The sequence below is a fragment of the Sciurus vulgaris genome, assembly GCF_902686455.1.
Source record: "Sciurus vulgaris genome assembly, chromosome: 9".
Classification (NCBI taxonomy): Eukaryota; Metazoa; Chordata; class Mammalia; order Rodentia; family Sciuridae; genus Sciurus; species Sciurus vulgaris.
In genome coordinates, this window is record NC_136469.1 from 70,642,607 (window position 1) to 70,664,545 (window position 21,939).

Below are 21,939 nucleotides of genomic sequence, written 5' to 3' on the forward strand. Positions count from 1 at the left end.
TGTCACAGTGAAAGAAAGCTGATGAACACAATCACTAAGAAGGCCACCCATAAAAGATGGGACCTTTTATGATCTACCAGATGCAAAAATCTCAACACAGGAGCAGAAGGAATATGCAAAAGCAAAGCAATATAATACCTCCAAAGAACATCACAACTCTCTACCAATACATTCCAAAGAAATCAAAATAGGCAAAATGCCTGAAAAAGAATTTAAGAATGACTGTAAAAAGTTCACTGAGGGGCTAGGGTTGTAGCTCAGTTGGTAGAGCACTTGCCTAGTGCACTTGAGGCAATGGGTTCAATCCTCGGCTCCACATAAAAAATAAACAAATAAAATAAAAGGTATTGTGTGCATCTACAACTAAAAAAATATTTTTTTCAAAAAGCACAAGCCTTTAAAAAAAAGTTCGATGATATCTAAAAATACAGAAGTGGCTTTAGAATTGGGTAATAAGAAGAGCACAGAAGAGTTCTGAGGAGTTTGATAAAAAAGGAACAGACTGCTCTGGAAGAGACTATTGGTAGAAATAAGGACATCACAGGAGATTCTGGTAAGAGTTCAGAAAGAAAAAAGAAGAGAGTTGTATAGAAGCTTTTATTGATCCAGAAAATATACTGTCATAAACAGAATGCTGCTAGAAATATCAATGTTGAAAGTACTTCTGATGAAGTCTCTGATAAAAATAAGCAACCTGCTATTACAAACTGGAAATAAAGGCAATCCCTCTTATAAAGCAGCAGAGAATTTAGCCCACTGTGTGACAGTGTTCTGTGAAAAGTAGAACTTGTAAGCAAGAAAGTTAGATATTTAGCTGAAAAAATTTCTAATCAATTAAAAGATGAGACCTGGTTTCTCCTTGCTGCTCACAGCAAAAAGGAAGAGGAAAGACATAAACTGAAGAGGAAACTGCTAAACCAAAAGTAATTAGAAATTTGGAGGTCGGGAAAATTTTTAGCTTAACCAATAACATGTTCTGGACACAGGGCTATGAGTGTGACTGAACAATGTTTTGCAATAGAGATTAGGCATGTAGCTCATAGATCAATGAACCATCTCAGCTGAAGTAAGGAATAAAGATGCAGGTATACAGGAAGATGTGGAGCCTTCTTGTATAATGTATTGGGCCCCCAAGAATCACATGGGAGACCAAAAGGGTATTGAGAATTTCAAACTAGCAAAAACACTGTCAGTTTGGATCAAAGAGGACAGAGAGGGGACAAAATGAAGGAGAGCTGAGAGATTTCTGAGATTCTATAGGTAGGAAATGGACAATAGAGCTGTCTGGCTGTAAACATGCATTCTGTTTTAAAGAAAGGAGAAGAACGACACAAAGACAGTTCAGAGGCCATTGAGACTGCCACCACCAGGAGGGGCCCAGACTGAAGGAGCGGTGATGCCACTCCAGCGGGCCATCGCTCTGGTGGGCTGGAAAAGGGAGGATGGAGCCAGAGACCCCTTATGCCTTCTCAAGCCTCAAAACCTAACTGAACTTCCCTGCCAAGTTTCAGACTTACGTCAAACCCATGACCCCTTCAGAATGGGAACGTCTACCCTATGTCTGTTCCACTGCTGTATTTTAGAAGCAGAAAACTGTGTAGCTTCACAGTTTAAAGCTCCTGAAGAATTTTGCCGCAGGATGAATCATACTTTGAGTCTCACCCATACTTGATTTAAATGATGTTCAGATGATGTATGACTCAAGGTTCTCTAGAGAAACAAAGCCAATAAGGTGGGCTGTGTGTGTAATTTATTATAAGGAGTTGACTCATGCAATAGAAGCTGACAAGTCCCAAGATCTGCAGTTGGCAAGCCTCAGAGCTAAGAGAATGGATGGTATATTCCAGTTCTAAGGCAGGAAAACACTGATGTCAATTCTTTTCTATTTGGACCTTAAACTGATTGGATAAAGACCACCAATATTAGGAAGGACAATTACTTTACTCAATCTCCACATTCAAATGTTAATTTTATCCAGAAATAGTCTCATAGACATACCCAGAATAAGAATTAGCCAAATATCTGAGCATCTCACTGCCCAATTAAATTGGCACATACATAGTCAGCCATCACAAAAGAGATTGTGAACTCGGAGTTGATTAAATGAGTTAAAGAATGCTGAAATGGGGTGAAGATATTTTGTGTTTAAGAAGGACATGGTAGCCAGGCCTTCTGGCACAGAAATGTAATTCCAGCAATGTGGGAGGCTGAGGCAGAAGGATCACAAGTTCAAAGACAGCCTCAGAAACTTAGCAAGGCCCTAAGCAACTCAGCATACCTAGGTTCAATTTCCAGTTAAAAAGAGAGGGGGGGGGGGAGGAGAGAGGGAGGGAGGGAGGGAGGGGGAGGGAGAACATGAATTCTGGAGACCTAAAGGATAGAGGATCATAAACTTTGTGTCCCAACAAATTCATATATTTAAGTACCAACTCCCTATAACTCAGAATTTTCTGGGAGACAGGATCTTTATGGAGGTAACCAAGTTAAAATGTGGTCATTAGGGAGGGCTCTAACATGATATGACTGGTATCCTTAGAAAAAGGAAAAAAATTGCACACAGATACACACAGAGGAAAGACAATGTGGAGATGAAAGAATAAGGCAGCTATCTGCAAGCAAGAAGAGAGCTTTGGAACACAACGCTCCCTCACAGCCCTCAGAAGGAATCAATCCTGATGAAATGGACTTTGGATGTCTAACCTCTAGAACTATTAAAACAATAAATTTTTGTTGTTTAGGCCACCTAGTTTATGGTAATTTGCTGCAGTATCCCTAGCAAAATAATGTATAAACTCTAATATCTAACACATCAATTAGTATTGCTCTCAAAATATTTTCTTCCTTAATAATGGTCACTAACAGAGTTTACTAGGTACTAGTCTTTGCAAGAAGTTCTTGGATACACTTATCTCAGACAATATTCAAAACTAACCCTTTCAATGAATTTTAAGATGTGAAAATTATATCTCAATAAAAATACATAAAGAAATCAAGAAAAAAACTCTTTAAAGTTGACTTGATCATTATTCTAATTTCACAAATGAGTCTAAAACAAACAACTAGCATATGGGCAGGGGCAGAAATTGATGTCAGGTGTCTGACTATAGACTGCTATTCCCAATTACTCCCCCACCCACCCTTGCCTTGCTTCTCTTCATTTCCAGTGTGACAGCTGCAAGAGAGTTACAATATGTCAAGATAAAGCCTTCATAGCATAATGGCTCATCTACACTATTCATAACTACGTGTTACTGCAGCACCAATTATGCACCAGAGTCTATAAAACCCATCAAATGAGATAACTCTTAACAAGTTGACTTAAGTTTTAAGCAATGTGCTAAAAGAAAAAGTACTACATACACAGCACCAATGGTTTTTAGAAGTCTGAATCTGAGCTAGGGGTCTTTTAAAAAGCTTATCAAGTCAATTTCTGTCTGAAATTTAGACAGAAATGCAAAGGAACTAGAAAAGCCAAAATAATTTTAAAAAATAATAAAGTTAAAGGATTCATTACTTGATTTTAAGACTTATTATAAAGCTACATTATCAAGTGTAGTACTATGAAAGAACAAACATAAAAAATGCAACAGAAGAAAAAGTCCAGAAGCATATTCTCATATGTGAGGTAAAAAGGCAGGTTTTAATTAACTGGTGATGGCTCAACAGGACATCCTATGCAAAAAAAAACACAAAAACCTCACATCTATGCAAAAGTTAATTTAATATGCATCATAGCCTAAATATGAAACTTAAAATCATAATATTTTTAGAAGAGAACATAGGAAAAAAATCTTCATGGCCTTGAATTTTGCAGAGATTGTTTAGTCATGACACCAATGACAATCCATAAAACAAAAATAAAATGAACTTGATCAAAAGTTTAAAAATTCTGCTTTCAGTTACAAAAATTCAAAGAAATGCCATAGGCAAGAAGAAAATATTTGTCAAATACACATGTCATTAAAGGACTTGCATCCAGAATATATGAAAAACATTTAAAACACAATAAATAGGTCTGGGGTTGTAGCTCAGTAGTATACCACCTGCCTAGCATGTGTGAGGCACTGGGTTCAATCCTCAACACCACATAAAAATAAATAAATAAAATAAAGGTATTGTGTCCATCTACTAAGAAATAAAAATAAATAAAAAATGTTTTAAAACACAAGAAATATAAAGCAAAAAAAAATTTTTAGAAAATGGACAAAAGATTTAAACAGATACTTTATCAAAGAAGATAAAATAATGGGCCAGGGACAGTGGCACAGGCCTGTAGTCCCAGCAACTTAGGAGGTTGACACAGGAGGATCACAAGTTTGAGGCCAGTCTCATAAACTTAGGGAGATACCAAGCAACTTAGTTAGACCCTGTTTCAAAAAATAAAAAGGGTTAGGGCTGTGACTCACCCCTGATTCAACCCTCAGTATAAAAAAGATATAAGCACATTGAGAAAATACTCAGTATCATTAATCATAAAGAATACCATTACACAGCTATCAAATTAGGGGAGAGAAATCACTTGACAATACCAAATGCTGATAAGATGTGGCATAACTATAACTCATAAATATTGCTAATTAAAAGGCAAAATGGTACATCCACTTTGGAAAACAGCTACTTACAAAGTAAAATGTACATTTACCATACAACCCAGCAATCCTTCTGCTAGGTATTTTTAACCAACAGAAATAAGAACATATGTGCATATCGATACCTGTACATAAATATTCACAGCAGCATCATTCATAATTTTTAAAAACTGGAAACGCAGATGAGAATATTACTCAATGCAAAGGAACAGGTTACTAATATACATGACAATACAGATGAATCTCCAACACATTATCCTAGTGAAAAAAGCTGATCATAAAGGTTTACACGATTCCATTTTCTGACATACTAGGGAAAAAAAAAAACAATTATTGACAGTAAACAGTTCCAGGGGTAGGAAAAGAGCTATAAGTGAATGGCGGGGGTTATAGTTACTATCCTGTCTTGATAACAATAAGTCATGCTTACTTAGCTACATTTGTTTGTGAAAGCATTCTCCAAAAGGGTGAATTTTGATGTATGTAAATTATACCTCAATAAAACAAACTTTTAAACAATAGCCTGGCTTAACACCAACTTTTAAGATCTGAAAAGGAAACAAACATCTAAAATAAGTTAGTCAACAGATTTCACTAAATTGTTTTTGTTGTTGTTTTATTTTTAAGTCTCTCACAACTTCCATACTATAAGAATCAGAAGGCCTACCTCCTGCCCATTTCTGTCAATTAAATAAAAAATGCATTAATAGAATATTTTGTTTTCCTGATTCTAAGTTGATATCTGCAAAAAGAGAAAAATCACTCCAATTCTCAAGGTGGCTGCAGCCATCAAAAAACAATAAATAGAATACTTGGGTGAGAGAGTACACACAGCATCAGCCAACCAAATGTAAATGCATAAACACATCAAGTTCAGTCAAAGCTAAGACTGAAATTTCAGTCTTAACAATCAAATTCTCTTATAAAAGGTTAACAGGGAAGGGAGAAAGTAAATTCTCTAGACAGAATTAAGAAAGTAAAATAAGGGCTAAGGTTTAGCTCAGAGGCAGAGAGCACAATTAGTACTGGTAAAACCATGGGCTCAATCCCTGGCACCAAAAGAAGAAGGAAAAAAAAGTAAAACAGATGATAGGAATCACAAATACATTAAACAATTGGGAGTGTCTGCTAATGGGAATAACATTGGGCCTTTTACAAATGTTTGCTTTGGGAAAGGGCCCAAAGATGTCTGTTTCTGAAAGATTACTAGATTTCTTTTTGCATGTTAATGCAATAATTTTGTAAACCATTATAAGGTGCTTGCTCCAAATCACCACCAAGTGATTTACATATTAATAGTCACAAGAACCAAAAGATGGAAGGTGATTTTCAAAATTCATTGCTTAAAGCTTCAGCAAGTCCAAAAAACCACTTAAATCAGTAATGAAAATGTTCCTAAAGAATCATATACAACCACAAGAATGGGATCCTAATTAGAATAAGTTATATTCCATGTATGTATAATATGTCAAAATACACCCTACTGTCATGTATATCTAAAAAGAACAAATTTTTTAAAACAAAAACATTTAAAAAAAAATTTTTTTAAAGAATCCTTGTAAAGATCATATGCCTACTACTATGCCTAAATTTTGTGTGCAAATCCTTGTTCAAGAAGCTCTGATTTTGGTTATAAATATAACAGGGTAAGAAATTAAAATGCTACTCACTTTGCTATCAGAGAACAAGAGTTCACTGTTTAAGATCTTTTCAAAGGTTCTCAGATACAAAGCACAAGCTAAGACCCACAGAGCAGTGCTGAACTGTACTGTGCCTTAGGGACAATAGCTGTGTGTGTATATACACAGGTAGAGCAGTAGAAAACACGAATCAAGAGGGTCAAGAGGAGGCCCTCTTCCTGGGCCCCATGCTTTAGAAAGCTTTATTTATTTATTTATTCTTCCAGTTTTATTCCTCCCCATAGGCCACTGTGTGGAACCTTCTAGAACACACACCAAGATACTGGAGCTCTGAGTTTCCACCCAAAAAATTCCAAAATCGCTTCCAAGATCCATCCCGTGACTACCTTGTCATGAGGATGAGACGTGAGGAATGGGGAGGCAGCTGGATGGAGAGATGTGGTCCGCACACATACCACAGGTCGCCAAATAGGGTAGAAGGGAGCTGGCTCTCCCATACTTTCCACTTTGCAGACAAGAGTTCGTAGGATTTAAGATATGATTAAAGCAGCCTCAAAGAGGCTACCAAGGCAGACCAACACCAGCTATAGGGAGACGCAAAAGCTGACAGGTGTACTGGCAGATGCACCCATGGGACTGGATGGGAAAAAGAAGCGCATCAAAAACAGGATGCGGCAATACGCAGTTCCTGGAAAAAGTGCCTCAGGCACATGCTGGCATTTGCAGTCCAGCTTTGCAGAAAGTAGGGGGCAGGGATCTGCGTAAACTGGAAACTGGGTGTCCAATAGGCGGGTTTTGAAGGCCCAGGAGATGGTAGGGTAGCAACAAGAGGAATCTGGTGCAGTGTGAGCGCACAACCATCAGCTGATAGCAAGGAACCAGTCAAGTGCCGCGATTTAAAAGGGCGGGGCCGCAGCCGACGTCACCGCCGCGGCCGTCGTCACCCGCGATTGCCGCATCCCATCCACAAGATCTCTCTGGAGCAGCTCGGGTGCAGGGCCTCTGCGGGAGCCAGCCTAAACCTCTGCGGCAACTCCTGTATCATGGCCGACTCGGAGAACCAGGGACCTGCGGAGCCCAGCCAGGCGGCGGCAGCAGCCGAGGCGGCAGAGGAGGTAATGGCGGAAGGCGGTGCACAGGGTGGAGAGTCTGACAGCCCGGCGGGCGACTGTGACAGCGCGGCTGCTCAGATGGCTGAGGAGCCCCAGACCCCCGCAGAGAATGCGCCAAAGCCTAAAAATGACTTTATCGAGAGCCTGCCTAATTCGGTGAAATGCCGGGTCCTGGCGCTCAAAAAGCTGCAGAAGCGATGCGATAAGATAGAGGCCAAATTTGATAAGGAATTTCAGGCTCTGGAGAAAAAGTATAATGACATCTATAAGCCCCTACTCGCCAAGATCCAGGAGCTTACCGGAGAAATGGAGGGCTGTGCATGGACCTTGGAGGGGGAGGAAGAGGAGGAGGAGGAATACGAGGAAGAGGAGGAGGAGGGCGAGGAGGAGGAGGAGGAAGAGGCTGCGGCAGAGGCTGCCGCGGGGGCGGCAGCGCGGGCGAGAGATGACGATCCCCATGCCGAGGTGCCTGATGACGCCAAGAAATAAGAGGGGCCAGAGCTCACCAGAGGAAAGTGGCCGAAAACAACAATCTGTTTTTTTTTTTTTCTTTTAAATATTGCTGGACGGTAAAAGGCTCAGGTTTTTGACCAAAATACAATGTGAATCTATTCTGACATTCCTAAAATAATTTAAAATGATGCAATTCGATCCTGGTCAGCCCTTTCAAATTTGACTTTCATTTTGAACACAACAAAGATATCAAAAGATGTGGAAGAATGCCAAATTAAGCTTAAAATTGTTTTTTCATGATCTGTGAGGACTGAGATTGAGGCTATAAAGGGTGTCAGCAGCTGTGAAGTTAAGTACGTCACTTTGAAATCCATTCATAACACGATCATTACTCTACCCATGAAACACCCAAGCCAAAACTACGCATTCTCAATGCTTAATTCTTCTTTAGTCCTGACATTTCCCAATGCAGAGAAAGTGAACCCGAGGAAGACGTCATCTTTAAGACTTTGCTTTTGCAACCTCCCCCCGACATCAGCTTTACACTTCAGAGGAGAGACGGTGAGAGACATGTGGAAGAAGCCTGCGATGGAGATCATGAGACTACTGTTAATGAGGCCAGGAAAACTGCCATTTCGAGTTTTGAAAAAATGTTCTGAATATTTGAATCTAGAGAAAAACGTGGTTCCAAGAAGGAGGGTGTATAACCTGTATAATATTGTCAACATACGTATTCATTAGTTACAGTTTCATGTTTAAGTGTTTTCTTGGTAGTGTCTTTATAAAGGCGTAAAAAATACCCCAAATGTTTTAAGTCACTTTACCTAGAATTGTAGAAATATTAATTTACTTGAAAAGATGTAGAATGTAGCAAATTCTGTAAAGCATGTGTATCCAGTGTTATGTAGTTTGATCCTTGTGAAGTCTTTGTCATGTAGCTTTTAGGGTGTAGCTGTGAAAATCATCAGAACTCCTCACTGAAGCTAATGTTTGGGAAAAAAAATATATACTTGAAGAACCAATCCAAGTGTGTGCCCCCATCCCCAGCTCTGAAGTAGAAAGGGTTTAAGTTTGCTTGTATTAGCTGTGCCTTCATTATTTTGCTATTTAAATGTGACATATTAAATATAAAATGGTGCATACTCAAATTTTACTGCTTGAGGATAGACTGGCATACAGGAAGGATTTTTGGGAAGAACACATTTAATGTAAAGACTCTTAGCTTCTTTGTGGGTTTTGAATTATGTGTCAGTCAGTGATCTATAAAGAACATAAGCATAAAGTTGTTTACCACTGTGGTGTTAATAAAACAGTATTTTCAAAAAAAAAAGACTTGGTATTCTTACTGCCTATTTTCTCACGTATAAAAGGGGACAGTCCCTTCCTCATAGTTATTTTGAAGAACAGATGAGTTAATACACATAAAGCCTATAGAAGAATCAAGTGCTGGGGTAATTTTCAGCTATTATCAATATGATTACAGAAAATTTAGCCCTCCCTTCCTGTTACAAAAGGGGATAACGTGGCCATCATTATATCCCTATTTATTATTTATTATCAGAAAAGATTTTGCATTTAATTCTGAAATATAAGAAATTCAATAAACTTGATTTCTTCAATATAAAATCAGATTTTTATTTCCTCTCAGAAAGGATAATATACTTTAATGTGATATTATGAATATATAAAAAAGGATATTTCAACTTTATATTTGGACATTCTGAATGCAGAAACAAAATAAAACAACAAAAACTAGGCTCTAAAAATTTTAAAAATCAGATGCCAATCTCTTCCATTTCTCAAGGGTTAAAATTATACAAAATCTGTTTTTGTAGAAAATGGAAGGCAGCTTTGACCTGTTGCTAATGACAACAGTTAGTACAAACACCTAGGGTAATGTTAATCTTCCCAATAGCCAGATCAAGCAAAAGAAAATTAATATATTACATACGTCATGATTATCTTAATCATGATACTTTAACAAAGCAAAGAAAAACTAATAAAATTCAATAAATTTCTAGAGATAAGAAATAAAATTGTCCTTTAATATTTTTATAGATCCAGTAAAAAGCAAAAATGATGAAAATACTAACAAAGGGTCTGCTTACTGGAAAAAAAAATTTTTGCAAGCATATGTTTTTTTTATATGAAGAAAACCCAGAGAATCAGCTGAAAAACTATTAGATAATCATCTGATGAATTGCTCTGGCTATCAGATAACACAGAAAAATAATTTTTTTGCTAAAAGTGATCAAAACATGGGAAAGGTTCTCACAGTAGAAATAGTTAAATCAAAAATATTTCTACCAACTGATAGAAAAATTATGTATTACCTATGTGAAAAGAAGAAACACAGGCCTTCACAAATGTAACATGGGCCTTTGAATTATAAATCACGAAAATGGCAATTCTTCCCAAATTAACCTTTAATTTGTCACAATTAAATAAAAACTCACACTTGATGTGGAACTTATTAACATATACCCTTATGCTTTCTCATAAAAATAGCTAGGAAAACTCAATAATTTAGACTTTTACAGAAAAATATATTTTTAATTGAAGAAAATACATTAAATATTTATCATGGACATATAAAGTCTACGAGTGGCATAAAACCAAAAGAAGTAATCAATATAGACAGGACAACACAAAAATTAGGAAGTTATAAAGATTTAAACACATACTCAACATTGTCAAATGCAAATAACTGGAAATAAAAACTGTAAAATTCAATGTGGTTCATATTCAAATCTATATTTCAACGTAGTTAAAAAAGGCTAATACCCAATATAATAGTTCATATGAACCATATGAAAAGCAGGTGTTTATAGAAATACATAAAAGGACATAAGGAGATTGCTTTAAAAGAAGGAAATGATACTGGAGTGGAAAGACACATTCCTATACAGCAGCACTAAGAGAAACAGGGCTCTGGCAAGATCTAGAGACACAAGTTCCCTGCTGTGTGCTCTGACCAGTAGTCTTTCTTTAGGCTCTTGGGTTTTCATTTCCTCCAGGACACAGGGATGTTTATGATGCCCTTCATAATGCCAAGCGGTTCCCACCATTTCCTAACTGGGTGATCCTGGAGTATTTATTTGATAGTTTGTCAGGCAGCCTTAAAACCTGCAAGTTAACAGCTAGCAGGATACCCTCCCTTCAAGGCCAATCAAATACTGTCACTCAATAAACTATGTTTAACCCATTTTAGGCCAAACTTAGTCAACAAAGCACAAAATTAACAGCAGAAAGAAGCGCAGCATGCATTACATGTACAACTGCAGCATTCTGATGCTTGCTGTACAAGCAGGGCACAGCAGCTCTCCCTGCCTGCGAATTTCATACACAGATACATCTGCATCGGACACACACGACACAAATGCTTTTTTCTTTCTTTCTTTTTTTTTTTTAATTGAGGTGAAATTCACTTAATGTAAAATTAGCCAATTTAAAGGGAAAAACTCAGGGGCATCTCACACATTCAATGATGTTGCAAGGACACTACCTCTAATTTGTTTAAAAAAATGTTTTAGAAATAAACACAGCAGAAAAAGGGAGCAATGCTGTGCAGAATATGTAAAGTATGCTATGTATGGAAAAAAATTAATGAGACTGAATTTCTTATCCATTTTTTTGGCAAAGAAAGAATACTACAGTATAAGGACTGAGTGACATGGAGATTCTCACACTGATGATGTATAAAACAGTACAATTCATTAGCAAAATCAATTTAGCAAAAATATCTGTCATCAGATTCAAAATTCACTTCATCCTTGGAATCTTATTAAAAAACAATTTCAAAGGCAAAAACTCTTTATACATAAAAGATGTTTGAAATATTCTTACTAAAAATGTTGGTGAGGGGAAAGAAAAAAGGGGAATAAAAAAACACACAACTCAAATATCCAAATAAAATAACACATTAACATAGCAGACTATACAATTACTATTAAAATGTCCATAAATATTTTGAAACATTTTAATACTGTCTCTACACCTGTAAAAATTCAGACATTCAATTTCATAAACATATAGTATGATTTTAATTATACCAACCTTGTTTTCAAAAAATTACATAGTCTCCCTGAAAGGTAAAACAGTAAACTCTTCACAATAATTTTTCTTCCTGGGGGAGAGAGGTGCAGCAACTCTGGAGCCCCAGCCTCAAGCTCTCAGTGGCAGGCAGTACGCAGATGCTCATGGAGCACAAGTTCTAAGCAGAACAGTTGGTTTTGAATCCTGGACTTACAGCTGTGTAACCTTGACCAAGTGACCTATGCCTCTGTGCCTCAGTTTCCTCATCTGTCAAGTAGGGAGGCTTAGGTGTTAAACACTTAGAATAGTACTTGATATGTGGTAAGCACTCAAGAAGTGTAACTGGCATTTTAATTATCTGCTGCTCCTATAAAGTCCAGTGCAAATATAATGCAAACCTTACAGACTGCACCTCTCACATACAATCATGAGAGGTCAACTGAAGTCCATTAGAATCCTAACTTCAATAGATCTTAAGGAGTAAGAAGTGTTTGTCATGCATGAGTTTTATTCACAGGTGCCCTTTGGAGCATTTACCTTAATTAAGTCTAGCATTTCTCAATGTGTGGTTCTTTTACTATTTATTGTAATTTTCTCCCCCACTCCCCTCATATAGGGGAAAAAACAAGAGGACAGCAACTGCAATTAATTTAATTGTATCAAATCAAAGTAAATCTGGGGGAATCTATAGCAATATGTGAGGAGTTTTTAGTGGTAACAACACTGTTATAGCATATGAGAAATACTTAAACATGAGTATTATCTAGATGTGACTATAGCTGTGACAAGATTTAGCTATGATGAAGACACCAGCATTAGACACGGATATTCCTTTACCTAGATGTCTATAACTAGTTTGACTGTGTAGCTCTTTTCCAAGGTTAGAAAGCAATTTTAAGATCAAATGGAATGGAATAAATTATGGATCTAGAATTGGTATTCCTCTAGCATTGTCCTCCAAGGCACCCATGACAGCAAATACCTTACTGTTAACAAAAACAGCTTCAGTGCCAGTAGTATCTGTGTATGTAGTTGCCTACATTAAAAATCCAGCAGGTATTATTCCTATAGTTTTTTCATTTCATTTTCTTAGTCATATAATACAGGACTCCTGGTGACAAGATTTTGGCATATAACAGGCAAAGAAAATACAGCTGTAATGACTAATTTTCTATCACTTCATAAATCTTTCTTACCATGATCTCAAGGTACTTTGCTGATAAGATTTGTTTTGTGCAGCATAAAATGAAATGGGAAGAAAAACTGCATGTCCTTTTTTTTGGCTGTCACTAATGATAACAACTAACTAAGTAGTGTGGCAGTGACCATATTAGGTTCTTGAAAGCTGTTCAACAGTATTATGGGCTGAAATGTTTGTACTCCCAACTCCCAAATTCATATATTGTAACACTGCCTTCCAATGAGATGATAGTAAGAAGTGGACCTATGGAAGGTAATTTGAATCAGACAAAGACATGAAGGCGGAGCCCTCCGGAATGGGACTGGTACCCTTATAGGAGGCATGAGAGCTTGTATCCCCTCACTGCTCTCCACCCCTCAAGAATACAAGTAATTGGCAGTCTGCAATCCAGAAGAAGACCCTCACTAGAATGTAACTAATGCTGATACCCTGATTTTTGGACTTTCAACCTCTAAAACCATGAGAAATACATTTCTGTTGCTCATAAGCCACCCTGTCTATGGCACTTTGTTACAGCAATCTGGACTAAGATAAACAGATAACTCTGAAAGCAATCGGATCTTCACCGAGTGACACAGATATGTAAGCAGTGACTAACAAAGTATGGATGAGCTCACTGTGTGCTCAACGAGTGCTAGTGACCCTGAAAAGTCAGAACCTGAATTTTTACCTAATACAGAAGTGGTTCCATATGTTAATCTCAAACATAGTGTATCGGAATCCCTCTTTGCTTGGTAATATGCAACATAACCACACATTTTATTGTACAAAGACTTATAAAACTTTTGAAAACTATTACTTCATAAGTCATGGTAACAAAGAAATGGAGTTTTATTATACGAAATAAATAATATGGGCTCCTTCTTGTGATCTTATATATATTTTGATTTGGGCCCACAGTCACTGTATAGTGCTCACAGCCCTGGTTATTTCCTAAATAACTAATATAATAAGATTAAAGGATTTTGCCTTTTGTCCTTGGCTCTGCCACAGCTTCAGAATACAGTGATTTAGACTGCAGAAGCAGGTCTCAAAAAGCAAAAATCTCTTTCTGGCCTTCTCCTGCCCTTTTTACACATAAGAAATTATTTCTATTCCCCAAGGCAGGTTCATAGAAACTAAAAAAAAATACTCTGATTTTCCCCTGTCTTGAAAGCTGGCCATAAAAAAATTCTCCGGCAGGCCATCGTGGGGCAAACTTATAGTGTGTGCTCGAGAGGCTAAGGTGGGAGGATCACTTGAGTTCAAGAGTTGAGAAAACATAGGGAGACCCTGCCTCCAAAACAAAAATGAAAACAAATTCTCTGACTTATCTGATAGATCATAAGACCCTTTTTCAAGAACGGGTCTTGCCCCATACCTGAGAGGAGGGAATATCACTCAGGCAAGAAGACAGGCCTTTCTGGATTTCCCTACTCGGTCGTTAAATCATACCCTTTTTATCTAATCACATTTCTACATGGTTGACCATGCCTATAAAATGAAATCTGTATCAAAACCCAGAAGGACAGGGTTCAGAGAACTTCTGGACAGCTGAACACACAGAAGCTCCACACTCTCTCTCATACCTCATCCTATGCTTCTCTTAATTTATATCCCTTCTAACACCCTTTATAATAAGCCAATAAATGTAAGTAAGTGTTTCCCTGAGTTCTATGACAAGCTCCAGTAAATTAATTGAGCACAAGTAAAAAAAACCTGGGGCTTGCAACTAGCATCTGACCAGGCTGCCTCCAACCTGTGGGATCTGAACTGAATTAGATTAGAGAATGTCCAGCTGGAATCTGCTGCAGAACTCATTGCATGCTTACTAAAAGAACAAAAATTCCACACCTTTTGGGGTCACAGAAGTAATCTGTGTTGTGAGAGAACAGGAGGTTAAACAGCTTATTTTTCCTTCCATTACCTTACAAGTACCCTTCTTGATTTATATATTATTTTTAAAAGAAAATATGTATTATTTATGTATTATCTTTAAAAGAATCTATGTCTTATCAGAACATCTTTATCATAGATGTTCTGTAAGAGCAGTAGCGAAGTCAAAGAAAGGCAAACAACTGAAAAGCAACAGAAAAAAATCTGCATGCCTTTTAAACAAACACATGCTAGGCGTTCCATTGATTTTAAAACAAAACAACTTGCCTAGCATGTGGGTTCAATTCCCAGCACTGAAAAAAGAAAATTTTTTTGATTCTCAGAATCAGTGAAAACAGAGTTGAGCAATGTCCACAACAGTGGAGAATGAGGCAAAGAGCCATGGACCCACTTTTATCATAACACCTGTGCTTAACAAACAATAGGTGATTTCTTATTATCTGCTGAATGAAGTCTCACTTCTTTAATTTCCAAAGTCTTCTGTATCTAATCCTGCAGGCAAGCCAATGTCATTTGTTCAAATGAAGCTTTTGCCAGTATGTCTCTAACCAATACCCATCTTGCACTTACTGTTCTCTGCCTGAAGTAGCAACCCAGATTCATGCATCGCTTTACAGAGCTTTCATTCTTATGTCCATTCCACTACTTTCTAACATTCAAATCTCAGTAGGCTTCTAAACCTAGCTCTATCCCCAATCTGTTCTCTTAGATGCATATGTTCAAGTTGATTTCTCTGAATGCCTTCAGATTCGACCACTCAATTTAGTCTTCATGTTCCACTTATGGTTCCATGAGATGAGATTATCACCCTAAATAAACTGTTATATTTCAATATTCCTGCACAGTTTGTCTTCCAAATGTTGAGTCAATTCAACTGTTGATTCAAAGAAATGTCTGTTGAATAAGGAGAGAGACAGTGAGAGTGACAGGAACAGAGAGAGAAGCAGATACAAAGAGGAAAAACTCAGAAAGACAAAACACAGCAAAAATGATAGAGACAAAAAGTAGGCTAAGAGAAATTAATTGATAAAGATACAAATAGGACTTCTAAGACCCAACAACCTTGACTACAGACTATGTCACAAGCTGCCTAAGCCTGTACTAGTTCACTCTTTTCCCCACCCAGTATGCTGACAGCACACGATTCAGGAGAGTACAGACATTCTCATTGCTCCCTTCTTCAGACTGCCTGTGTATACCACTGTTAGCATCTAGCAAATGATATACACATTATCTTTTCTAAAACCTGACACAAAAGCTAAGACATCTTTTGCAAGACTGAAGGCTGTAGGCCACAATCTGCTTAATGACAGGGATATGCGCAACATAATGCACCAAGTGGGCTCATTGTTGAGTGAATATAATAGCGTTTTCTCACACAAGCCAAGACAGTTACTTGATGTGGTCTCTCGATGCAATCAAGCGACATGGTAAACGTAAAATGCTTGAGACTGCTTCAAGTGTAACATGGCGTACTCTTTTTACAGTAAGTTTTATACATATAGGTAGGAACACAGTCTAAAATAATGATTAAAAAGTATAGTAATATACAAACCAGTTTAACATACTTGTTTCTCATGTTTCATATGTAATTGTACATGGCTGGCAGCAGCACTGCAGGCTTCTTTACACCACATCTCCACAAACATGTGAGTAATGTGCTATACTATGACCTTATGATGGCTGTGATATTACTAGATGATAGAAATCTGTCAGCTCCATTAAAATTTTATGGGATCACCACAGTATATGCAATCACTCACTGAACTAAATGTCATTATGCGGCACATGACTATACGTACCTACATATGTATCTGGTACCTATGTTATAAAGCAATCACCAAAATTAGGAAAAGAAATAATCTAAACCAACATAGCCATTTTATAAATCTGCTATATATTTCCTAATTCTAAAAAAATGTTTTCAGACTGTATGGGATAATGGACTTGTTCTTATTAAGAAAATAAAGACCAAAAAATAAATGCTGTTTAAAAAACTACCGATGTTACATACATAAAGGAAACTGCTTTTAGCTCCAAGAAATTCTTATCAAATAAGGATTTTTTTATTGCAAAATCTGAGACAAGACAAGACTTACATTAGGGTATAACTAACTAAACAAAACAATCATATAAAACTTCTTTCTTAAAATACATGTATACTTTCAGCTTTAAATATAATTACCTTGGTATCAAGCAGATATGCCAAAAGCAGCATATTCAAAGTAGAACTTCCCCCCCTCAAACCTGCTTTGTAGTCTGTTTCCTACAAGTAAGTTGTCCAAATTAGAAACCTCAGCATCGTTATCAATACACGCCTCATTTCTTTCATCCATGTGTAATCAGCTTGCCTGTTGATTATACGACCAACTTCATATTTCTACTATGTGAATTCTGCACCTGAACTACCTCAACAGCCTCCTTATGGGCCTCCATGCACACGGTCTGTCTCCATATAGCCAAAGTTATTTTTCTATGTCCATATGGCCACTAAAGTTATCTTTCTAAAACTAGTATCAACCACATCTCAATCCAATCCCATCCAACCCCTTGATAACCTCCACTCTGACAATATCACAACCATTCACCATCCAAGTCTTAGCTCACACACCACAAGGAGTGAACGATCTTCATCATGTATCAACCTTGAGAGTCCTGATTCACATTATTCCCTTTGCCTAAAATTTTTCCTCACACTTGCACCCCTCAACATTGAATAAAAGTATTAAAGCCTCTCATCCCAGTTCCATGGCACTTGGCCTATCATTCCTATCATGCATATCAAAATCTACCATATACATTCATGTACATGTACCCTTCCCACCTCATCTTGAGATTCTCAAGGACAAAAGTTACTCATCTCCAATATTCAGGATCATGCCTGCATATGACAGGCTCTTAAGTGTTTATAAAGTGAATTAATTAATATGTATGCAAATAACTGGTTTAATACAAAAGTTAACAAAATTGAGTTATCTTTTCTCTAAAGGGATAACTCAGACTGTGAATCATGCTGAAAGTATCAATCCTGAATTTTCATGAGGCAGAAAATAACTTAATACCCATATTATACATTCTCCAGTAGTAAAATAACAGTAATAAGTAAACACTTTGTGATATGATAAATACATACATGCATTTTTTTTGGGTTTTAGTCACAAATTCTGGTTCCCCAAGGCAGGTCAAAGAAGTTCAAATGTTTGCTGCTTTTCTTTGATCCACCTTGTCTGATAGTAAATGTTAATATCGCTATGTCATAAGGGGTTCTGTTCCTCACTGGGAGGATGGAATGCTGCAGAGAGGTCAAGAAGAATCTGAACAGACAGGCCTTGCTCAGTCTATTAGTATTAGATATGTGAAGGAATCTCCATAAAAATCTAAAAGGACAAGGTTCAGAAAGCTTCCAGATAGCTGAAAATGTGGCACTTACTGGAAGGTGACACAGAGGGGGCATGGAAGCTCCCTTTTCCCCATACCTCACCCTATGCATCACCATCCTTTTTAATATTCTTCCTAATAAACCAGTAAACATAATTGTTCCTCTGAGTTTTATGAGCCACTTGAACTAATTCATCAAACTCAAGAATCGGGTTATGGAACTCTGACTTACACAGCAGTCAGTCAGAAGCACAGGTAAAACTACATGGAGCTTGTGACTGCATCTGAAGTGGGGAACTGAGGCTGCCTTGGGGACTGAGCCCTTAACCTACTGGATCTAACAATATCTCCAGATAGAAGTGTCAGAATTCGATTGAAATACAGGACACCAAGCTGGTATCTTATGCAGAATTAGTTGCTTGCCTGCTGATAGGGGTAAAAAACCTCATACTTTTTAGGACCACAAAAGTAAGTTGTGAAAGTATTATGGGAGAAAACAGTTTGAGTTGATTTTTCCTTCTATGTACACAAATTTTTAAGCTATTTACTATTTCAACAAATTTTTGTGTCAGGCACTCCGCTAAATACTAGAAACTCTGGCCTAGATACTGGGAACTCATTCATTCCAAAATATTTTCCTGTAAACTATCTCACTTTATTCTCACAACTATCCCATAAGACAGTCAGGACAATTATTATGATTCTCATTTTACAGATGAAAAAACTAAGAGAAAACACTTTGCTTGACTTGCTCAGGTTCAAAGTCAATAAGGTTAAGATCTAGAACTAAACAGTCATTATCTAAATCCAGATCTAGCGCCTGCTTTTCTATTAAAAGTTCACCATAATCTGCAAATTCTTGTTCTATCACCCTTAATTCTTCGGCAAAGGGATTAAAACATACTTTTAATTAAAAGCCAAACTGCTAAAAAATAAAATAGCCATGTTTATAGTCAGAGGTCAGGACTAACCTGTTATCCTTGCACACAGTCACTTTGTCTCCCCCAGGTATCAGTTTCTTCTGTTCAATTACTCCGTAGCTTTCTCGGCAGATCTACATTTAAGGCAGAAAAAGACATGCTTCAATTTTATTTCTTTTACCTTTCTAGAACCCAAATTACCGAGACAGACCTTAGGAACAAGTGTAACTTAATGGCTATTATCACAGAAAATTTAGTGGAGTAAGAATACGAGTCAGAAAATATCAACACCTCAAAAAACAACTTCAAAGTTATGGGGTTGCCAATAAATGTAATCAATAAGAAAATGGCATGAACTTTAGAAAAGAAAAGGCTTGTCTGTGTCTGAAGTAAAAAAATTAATGCTTTTATAATTTTCCTAAATGCACAGATTAACCCTTTATTCAACATATTTACTGAACTCCTATAACACAAGATACTGTGAGTAAAATAATTCTACTTAGAGAAATCTGACGTTGTTTAATTTGGAGGGAACTAATGTTAATTTGACTTTTAAGCATGACGAAAGAGAGACATAATTGTTTTTTGGTTTTTATTTACTGGAAGATTGAACCCAGGGGCATTTAACCACTGAACCACATTTCCAGCCTTTTTAAAAATTTTTTTTATCTTAAGACAGAATCTCAAGTTGCCTAGGGTCTTGCTAAGTTGCTGAGGTTTGCTTTGAACTCATGATCTCCTGCATCAGCCTCCTGAGTCACTGGTATTACAGGCATGCACCACCATACCAAGCCACAATTGCCAAGTATAGGAATTTTTACCGTAAAATTGAGGCAGAAAGTTTCCTCAACATCTTCACCAGGGTAATCTAAAAGCTCTTGAAGACTCCTAATCATAGAACGACAAAAGGAAAAGAGGTAAATCAGGCATTGCAATAGTATTTTTAATCTCACTCATAGGTCCCGAATGTTTGCAATGAAAAACTAAAAAGGAAAATTCTAGGAAGAACATTAAGTTCAGACTGACAGAAAACCATGTACCTATGAATGGAAGAGGATTAGAGCAGTAGACTTGAATCATTTGTTTTCCTACTGACAAAACACACTGAATCTTATGAAAATTTTCAGGTGGATTTTTATATGACATAACTGTGTTCTCTTAACCCTGGTATTGTTTGGAAGTACATACATGAAGGTGTGGTACTAAATGGTTCTAATGACTGCCTTCACCCATTTGTGTTAGTAAATAATCCAACCATCATTTAAAAAAAAAAAAAAAAAGCCACAAAGTCATGTCATCCAGTTAGGAGTCTTAATGGTGGATTTGGGTCATAATTCCACACACCATAATCTCTAACACTGAAATCCTAAAAGATCAAAATCTCTAGTGTCTAAAATTCCTATAGTCTAAAATCCCAAAAAATGTAATTCTGGAAAAAATAATTAAAAACATTTTAGGGCTGAGTATGGCTCAGTATTAAGCCTGTTTGCCTAGCATGTGCAAAATCCCTGGGTTTGATCCTCAGCACTGCAGGGGAAAAGAAATTAATGAAAGGTATTTATACACATACTTTAAAAAAGCCAATTTGATTTATTGATTGTGGTACCGGGAATAAAAAACAGGGCCTCATGCATGCTAGGCAAGTGCTCTACCACTGAGCAACAAAGACCCAGACCTAAAAGATATTTATTTACACTTTTAAAAAGGGATCTGAGAAACAAAAACAGCATACTTAACACAAAAAAACTGGCAATAATACTCATATTTTTGCAAGCACACACTCAGGTACACTAAAAACATTTGCACAAGTATTACAGTTATAAGAAAACAAAACATTCATAAGTATATAGCTAAAAATGAAATATATAAACAGATAACCAACTATGGTTGGTAATTGTGAGCATCCAGCTATATAGCTGCAGTCATTTGAACTATGGTAACAGAAAACCTAAGTCTTTTGAGGAGATGGATCAAAAGCTGCAAAGGATGATCCCTGCATACACAGTTGCTCAAACAGCTAAGACCTGGAGAAATCTTACAAATGCAGATGAACAAAAAGGGGATCTCTTCATTTATTGACGAAATTTCAACATTTTTATGTATATGCACAATGCTAACACAAAATTTCAATATTGTGATAATGTATTTTCATGGAGTCAAATTTGCAAAAATTGCATAAAATGAATAGACTCTCAAAGCCTTTGCACAATTTATACATACAGTATTGGAAATTATGCAAAGACGAAATATACATAAGCATACAGAATTGTGAAGAAAATGATGCTGACAACTTAAAATAGTGGAAGGAAAAAAAACAAAGGAAAAGAGCTCAGGGCTACAGGTATAAGTCCTAGAGTCCAGAGGTCAGTGAGCCTGGATTTCTACTGTCCCATCTCAGACAGGCAAGCTGGCTCTCATTACCTCTCTCCAGGCCCCATCCCTACCAGTGGCTGGCTTGGCTGATGCCCACTCACACTGAGGGCATATCTTATCTATGTCATCCACCCAGACACACACTAATCTCTGGAAACACCCTCACAGACACACCTTTACCAGGTTCCCAGGCATTCACTGTGCCTAATACAATGCCAGTATCTCACTTATGACTGAAAATGGACTAAAGCCTGGGGATGAAGCTCAGTGGTAGAGTGCTTACCTAGCACGCACAAGGCCCTGGATTCAATCTCCAGTAGGAGAGAGAAAGAAAATGCACTAATCATGCCTCCAGAATCTAGC

The 21,939-nt window shown here is 37.1% G+C and overlaps 2 protein-coding genes across 6 annotated transcripts in view; one reads left to right on the forward strand and one right to left on the reverse strand.

The window, feature by feature from the left end:
• HERC3 (HECT and RLD domain containing E3 ubiquitin protein ligase 3) overlaps window positions 1-21,939 on the reverse strand; it is a 115,974-nt gene that overhangs the window by 7,783 nt on the left and 86,252 nt on the right. For 4 of the 5 annotated variants that reach the window (XM_079153206.1, XM_079153205.1, XM_079153207.1 and 1 more), the window contains 2 exons: window positions 20,025-20,091; window positions 19,255-19,337 (listed from right to left, as the gene is read on the reverse strand). In XM_079153206.1, coding sequence (XP_079009332.1) covers window positions 19,255-19,337; window positions 20,025-20,091 — 150 coding nt within the window. The remainder of the gene's footprint in view (window positions 1-19,254; window positions 19,338-20,024; window positions 20,092-21,939) is intronic. The other variant, XR_013766070.1, reaches the window with a different exon arrangement.
• Window positions 6,650-9,124, forward strand: NAP1L5 (nucleosome assembly protein 1 like 5). Its single transcript, XM_079153343.1, has one exon. It carries the CDS (start codon window positions 7,273-7,275, stop codon window positions 7,828-7,830), a length of 558 nt encoding a protein of 185 aa, XP_079009469.1. The 5' UTR covers window positions 6,650-7,272; the 3' UTR covers window positions 7,831-9,124.